Below are 6,829 nucleotides of genomic sequence, written 5' to 3' on the forward strand. Positions count from 1 at the left end.
GAGGTAGTTTCTCCAGTTCCTAAACAGGAAGCTCCTGGTGGTGTTAGTGGTTTCTGAGCGTCCAGGCAGAACTGTTCACATGGAAGGAGGAAGGATTTGTTTCTAAACCAGCTTCTTTTAATGTGGCTATTAATTTTCCGTAGTTAAGTTTCTGGAGATGTGGGTTTGCTTCCTGGAGGAGGTCTCCCTCCAATGTTAATGAAAGTAACAGCGCGTTGTGTTTACATTGAGTTTGCTGTTTCCTCAGGGTTTGGGAGGAAGGAAACTGTCTTGAGTAGGAGAGAATCCAAGCTCTATTCCGAGTTTCCTTTGCCAAAGAAAAACCAGCTCTTGGTGTGCTAAGCAGCAAAGAAATGAGCAAACTTTAACTGCTGGTCAGTTAAAGAAAAGCTGTTTTATGGTGACACTTTAGGCTGTAGATAAATTACCCCATAACAATGGGGGACCGTGTACTTTGTCAGTTGTGGTAAAAACAAGCCATGAATTTTGCAAATAAAAGTTTGTGAACAGCTTTTATCACTAAAAATGAGAGAATAGTTGAGAGATTGAAAGCGCTCAAAGTCACAGCGATTTAAACACCTTTGTGTTGCTTCAGTATGGGGAAAAACCCTGCAGGGTGGTGGCTGGGGTGTCGCTAAAGGATTTGTATTACCTGATTATTCTTTTGGTGGTCGATGATGCCCTGGTGAGAACGCAGCTGTTGGTACCTCATGAGTAACACTGTGATCTTTTTCTTCTAGACTTCACTGGCCAGTGAGAACATATCTCAAGCATGGGAAATATTTTTGCGAACCTCTTCAAAGGCCTTTTTGGCAAAAAAGAAATGCGCATTCTAATGGTTGGTCTGGATGCTGCTGGAAAGACTACAATTTTGTACAAACTTAAGCTTGGTGAAATTGTAACTACTATTCCTACTATAGGTAAGATTTTTACATTTCTCTAGTTACGTGCTTTGAGATTTGAGTCTTGTTTGCGTCGGTACCTTATCTCAGCTGCTGCTCTGTTGACTTAAGCGACGCGACTGTCAGAACAAATGTTTGCTAAAACCATGGTCTGAAGATGGCACAGCCACATGGTCTGGCATGGGAGGAGATCACATAGAATCCTAGAATCCTGGAATGGCCTAGGCTGGAAGGCACCTTAGAGATCATTTAATCCAACCTCCCTGTCACGGGCAAGGACACCTCTCAACTAGACCAGGCAACACATGGGGACCGAACGGGGAATCGAACCCGTGACCTTGGTGTTATCAGCACCAAGCTCTAACATGACTTTTTTTTTTCTCTTTTTTTTCCACGCTGTTCCCTTTCTTCAGTCACTTGTGGAACAAGCCCTTATGGGCAGTCTGCCCAACTAAGAGTGTTGGGGCATCAGGTGGATTAGACCGAGAAGCAGAGGCTGGCTTTTGGTTTGTTTTTTTTTTTTTCTGAAGCAAAACAGTGAGAACTCTGTAGTCAGAGACATACCTTGCTTGTAGTCCTTAAAGCCCAGGTTTCTTCAGAGCAACATACTTCACCCTGTATTTTGTACCCACTCAGGTAGCAATTACTGTGGCTGTCGGTTAGTTTGATTGAGGTGAGGGTGGGAGTATGAGTTCCTGAGAACCCGTGTTCGGCTGCTTTGAGGGCTTCAGTGTAGGATTCTGCTTATTTAAAGTAGATTTAAATGTCAAGATAACTTGTTGAATGATGGCATTCTGAGTGTGACTTGGTAAATACAAGAGGTCCAGGGCCGACTACGTTTCACTGAGATTTTTGCCACGATTTCTATTTTTAGGTTTCAATGTGGAAACAGTAGAATACAAGAACATTAGCTTCACAGTCTGGGATGTAGGCGGCCAGGATAAGATCAGACCACTGTGGCGCCATTATTTCCAGAACACACAAGGTAAGTCCGAATGCTTAAATCACAGGTTTCCAGAATCCAAGAGCGTTTTTCTAATGTCCTTTCTAAGATAATTTTGCTTATAAAATTCTTCTCACTTATAAGTCTCTTAAAGAAGAGTGGAAATATTTATTATTATAAAAGGGTGTGTTTGTGTGCTGCTCTGACTCTTCTCTTAGTTGGTGCAGGTTCAAAGAGGGATGGGAAGAAGCCTAGAAACCAGTCTTCCTTGTCCATCTGACTCAGAGGACGCTCGGAATCTTGCTTTTCTTCTGTAAGCGTCGCAGCTCTCTGCCTTTACTTCAAAGCGGAGCCTTTACTACAGGCTCTAACAGCCCCACGAGCTGAGAGCTTGTCACTTCTTCCACTGCTACACCTTTATACTGTGCTCGTTTGAGTCCTGTCACAGGATTTCAAGAGTTGCTACTTGCTGGAAGACACAGAGTGGTTATGTACATGAAGCACACAAGTTCCAGAAATGTAAAATGCAAACTAACACTTGCTTTCAGCAGCTTTTGACTAGAACAAGCTTTTTCTCAGACGTGAGGCTGCAGTAATAAGAAAATCGTATTTTTCTGGTGTATACTGAATTGTTTTGCATTATTTTCTCTACAAACTTTAGGTCTGATCTCCATTTGTAAATAACTTCTGGCGTGTGCTTATTCCTAGGTCTGATTTTTGTGGTTGACAGTAATGACAGAGAACGAGTGAATGAGGCCAGAGAAGAGCTTATGAGAATGTTGGCAGAAGATGAGCTCAGAGATGCCGTTTTATTAGTGTTTGCTAACAAACAGGTATGCCCGAGAAAGATGCGTTCCTGTAAGAACCCTTGAAAACACGCAACGTCCTTGTGAGTGCCAGATCTTGAACTCGGCGTTTGTGGTTTCATTGTAATAATTGATAATCTCTCGGTGATAGTCCGTTGAGTTTTCTTGAAGAGAGCAAACCCGTAGATGAAATTACTCTGTTCTCATCTGAAAGAAGCAGCCCTCTAAACAGCGCTGGCTAATAGGAATTCTGGGATTTTCAGTTTTGGAGAAAGAATTCTGCCTCTTTAAGGTTGGTTTGGCTGAGCTTCCTCTCAACAGAGCGGAAGGCCAGAGTGCCAGAACCTCCCTGAATCCTTCAGTTCAGGGTGTTTGAGGGTGGTGTTGGTGGAAGCACTGAGCTGACTTTTTAATGTACTTTTATCGACCTGTGAGCTCTGTTCTTCCAGGCCACGAAACGAGCTGAAAGTTCTGCCTTCTGTTGCTTGGAAAGGCCTTAGTAGCTTGAACCCAAATGTCGAGGGTCGTAAATAAGACCAGTACAGTTACAGAAGGTGTAGCACCCTGCTTCATCGATTGCACAGGCTCGGTTGTGCGGGGTGAAGATGACATAAGTCTCGCCTAGGAGCAGGAAAGGTGGGCTGTAAACAGGAGCAGTACTAAGCCAGGATACGCCTTGAGAAGAAAAGTTGATCTTAAGTCATAACTGCGGTCACAGAAAACACGTCCTGAGTGGGAAGTGAATGAAACAGCCCTTGAATGGTAAAAGCAGGTCTGGAGGCTTGATGACTTGATCCAGACGTCAGCTGTCTCTCCCTTGTGTTTTCCGAAGAGAACCACTCCGTCCCGTGGGCTTTGGATTGTGGGTTAAGCCTTTGAGACTTTTGTCAGTCTAGTCTTGAATAGAGAAGTAACCTACTGAGCTTTTCTGAAAGAGCAGCTCTAATAGCTTTTACCTTTCTTGTAGTGGCATTAAAGCTGGTGTTGATAAACAGTTTAGGGAGGTGGGTGCTTCTTCTTGGTGAACAGGGGAGAAAATGACTCTTGTTCCTTCCCTCAGGACCTGCCGAACGCGATGAATGCAGCAGAAATCACAGACAAACTCGGACTGCATTCTCTTCGTCACAGGAACTGGTACATCCAGGCAACCTGTGCCACTAGCGGAGACGGGCTCTATGAAGGACTGGACTGGTTGTCCAATCAGCTCCGAAACCAGAAATGAAACCGTAAACCTTCCTCTTCCCCTCTTTTTCCACCCCTCCCTCTTATTTCCTCCTATTCGCCCTTCGCTTTACTCTAATGTGGCAAACTGTGCTACTTTGTGGTATTGAGTGCCGGAAGCTGTTTTCATTTCTTTTTGTCACAGTATGTATTGCATCATGCTGTAAATGTGGCAAATACAAAGCCTGAAAACAGTTAGGTTTCTTATTTAATGTAAATAGTTTTTGTTTCCAATGAGGCAGTTTCTGGTACTCCTATGCAATATTACTCAGCTTTTTTATTGTAAAGAATCAACTCACTGTTTAGTACTTGGAAGGGATTTCGGTGGGTTAACACAAGGGTTGCCAGTGGTCCTCGTGCAGTAGAGCTGAATTCTATCTCGGTTGGGTTGTGAGCTCTGTGAGATCCGTTGTGGCGGTTGGTTTTTAACCCGAATCCTGTATTTTTTTTAAAAAGTCGAGGAAAAGTAAAAACACTTCAACATTCAAAACGTTTGGATGTTGCTTCTGCCGTTCTAGCTCTAACGTGGTGACTTTTTTTGATTCTTTTCGAAGCGGTGAAGCGATGACCAACACCCAGTTCGCTTCATCTGCTTAAAGAACAGGTCATAACCGAGAGATCTCTGGCTCTTTCTGTAGCTCATAGTACGTGCTCATATTTGTCCATCCCCGTTCAAAGATTTGTCGGACCTGGTTTAGATGAGCTTGCGGACTCATGCTAAACATCTGCCTTTTGGTTCAGGTGAGATTTATCGCTTCCGTTGAATATTCATTTCTACAAGTCGACATTTTTAGCCTGTCGGATTTGTCGAAAGTGTTTTGTACTTTTCTTGTGTGTAAACCACTCCAGAAGGCAAAGTTTTCCACAGAAAGCACAGCCTGCACTAGTCCTCAGCTCTATAGGCAGAAAGTACTGTACTTAACGTAAGAATTGCCATGAAAAACACCGAACATCTATGTATAGCATCTAGGAGAATTAAAAAAAAAAGGCAAAAAAAAAAAAAGCATGAGAGTTTGGAGAGTCATTCCACTCTAGAGATAATTCAATCCCATTTTGGAACAATCCCATATCTGTATATGTGTGAAAACCCTTGGCATCCCTCATACTGCAAGGTTCAGATTTGCCATCAGAAAATTAAAAAAAAAAAGACCTCTTTACTTTTTCTTTTGTATTTTGATAAACACTGAAGAAGCTGGAGCTGTTTAACTTGAGGAACTATCAGAACTGGTTTATTTAGTGTTGTGGAACCCTTTATTGCTTTCAATACACAATTAGTAATCAACTGTTTTGTATACTTGTTTTCAGTTTTCATTTCGACAAACAAGCACTGTAATTAAAGCTATTAGAATAAAATCTCTTAACTATTTCATGTTTTTTATGCCTTGCTGTTCATTTGATCATCTTGGCAGAATCATAATGAAATACTTGTTGAATAAAAAGTTTCATGAAACTTGCACTGCTCTCCTGGTGGTTTGTATCGGCTTCGGACAGGACCGCCTGCTAGATCAATGCAAATCCAACCAGCCTTTGGCCACGTAACAATTTGCCTGAAAATTTTAGCACGTTTCCTCTGTTTTCCAAGTAACGTATCGTTCTTCGTTGGACTTGTGCAGGTGAAGAGGTGGGCGGTGATTTTTCGGTCCCGTTGGCTTCTGCTGGAGCCCCTTCATGGCCTCAGGGGCACCTGTCGAGCTTCTTGAGTAGCCCCATCTCTCCCCACAAGAGATTGTCCTTCCTGCTGCTCCCACTTAATAACAGCGTCGGTGAATTAGCAGGTTTGGGAGGGAAAAAAACAACCAAGTTTTGCCTTCCTAAACGCTTCGTTTTGCGTTTTTCCAGTCTGCAGTCGCATCTGGACCTGAGACGCAGCTCCTCCCAGCTGATCATCCCGCCTTCTCCTCCCACCAGCTCCAGCTTCTCTCCCCTGACGGTCACGCTCGGGCTGCTCGCCAGCTGCTGGCGCTTTTCCCGGCCTGCCACAGCCCGTTCCCCATCCCACAGGCTGGAAAATTGAAATTAAAGGTGTGTTACGCAGGTGGGGAAACCTGGGGCTTTGGGTGGGTGTCAGAGGGGACCAGAGCGTTGCTCTCTCTGTAGGCTGCTGACCTGGCATCTCCGTTTTTGGTGTCAAGTGACCTTTTATGATCTCCTCATCTCTGCTTAACAAATCGCGCTTCCTCCTCCCTCCCCAGGTTTTGTTTCCTCTCAAGCAGCACGGCCGGGAAGGGTCAGAACCTCTGGCTGGGGAGAACGTGGAGTTTTGGGGTTACTGTGCCCCTGGGCTGCGATGAACAGCCCTGTGCCGCAAGAGGCTGTCCACTGCACCCCAAAAAAAATTTGGGGGTGTTGTGGGGGGATCGCGAAAGCTTGCACCCGCCCTACAGCGGCGTTAAGCGCGTGCTGGCGGTCGGAGACAAAAAGAGCTTTATTGAGCTCGTTGCCCCCCGTGTGTGTCCCCTCAATGCTGCCCTTGTTCCCCACCGGGCACGCCTGGTCCCACCCTGCACCAGCCTCCCCTCCCGTGTCCCTCCCGCCTGGCACGAGGTGACAGAAAACCCCCTGGAGACGCTGCCAAAGCGCGAACCGAGGGCCAGTCGCCGGCTCGTGTCCGCCGAGACGCACAAAACCCGCCCTGTCTTAAACGGGAGAAATTGCATCATTAATTACACAAACGAGGCCCTTGTGCCCTGCGTGGCCGCTCCAACTCCGGCTCAGAGCTGCTTGGGACAACCCCTTTCCATTTGGATAAATATTTCTATTTATTTACGTAAATAATCACGTTTTGAGGTTTAAAACCCTGGATGGGAACAGAGCTCGCTGCTCCCTGCTGTGGGGTGGACACGGCCAGAGCAAACATCTGCGGAAGATGCCCCATTCACCTTCTCCCCGTCAGCTGAAGGATTCTTTCAGACGTTCTCCTTGCAGCCCTTAATTAGGGCAGTTCTGCTGGTTTTTTT

The 6,829-nt window shown here is 45.3% G+C and overlaps 1 protein-coding gene across 1 annotated transcript; it reads left to right on the top strand.

Annotated features, from left to right (window-relative positions):
- The first annotated feature begins 738 nt into the window (after positions 1-738).
- Positions 739-5,325, top strand: ARF1 (ADP-ribosylation factor 1). Its single transcript, XM_009876446.1, has 4 exons — positions 739-920; positions 1,777-1,887; positions 2,554-2,678; positions 3,712-5,325. Exons 1-4 carry the CDS (start codon positions 773-775, stop codon positions 3,871-3,873), a joined length of 546 nt encoding a protein of 181 aa, XP_009874748.1. The 5' UTR covers positions 739-772; the 3' UTR covers positions 3,874-5,325.
- The last annotated feature ends 1,504 nt before the right edge of the window (positions 5,326-6,829 follow it).

Source organism: Apaloderma vittatum, unplaced genomic scaffold, assembly GCF_000703405.1.
Source record: "Apaloderma vittatum isolate BGI_N311 unplaced genomic scaffold, ASM70340v1 scaffold24779, whole genome shotgun sequence".
NCBI classification, from domain to species: domain Eukaryota; kingdom Metazoa; phylum Chordata; class Aves; order Trogoniformes; family Trogonidae; genus Apaloderma; species Apaloderma vittatum.

What these genes read in the sequence shown, in the direction of transcription:
- ARF1 (XM_009876446.1), top strand. Translation starts at nt 773, where the DNA reads ATGGGAAATATTTTTGCGAACCTCTTCAAAGGCCTTTTTGGCAAAAAA. An exon ending in AACTACTATTCCTACTATAG is followed by an intron (nt 921 to 1,776) that starts GTAAGATTTTTA and finishes TTCTATTTTTAG; the next exon opens with GTTTCAATGTGGAAACAGTA. An exon ending in TAGTGTTTGCTAACAAACAG is followed by an intron (nt 2,679 to 3,711) that starts GTATGCCCGAGA and finishes TCCTTCCCTCAG; the next exon opens with GACCTGCCGAACGCGATGAA.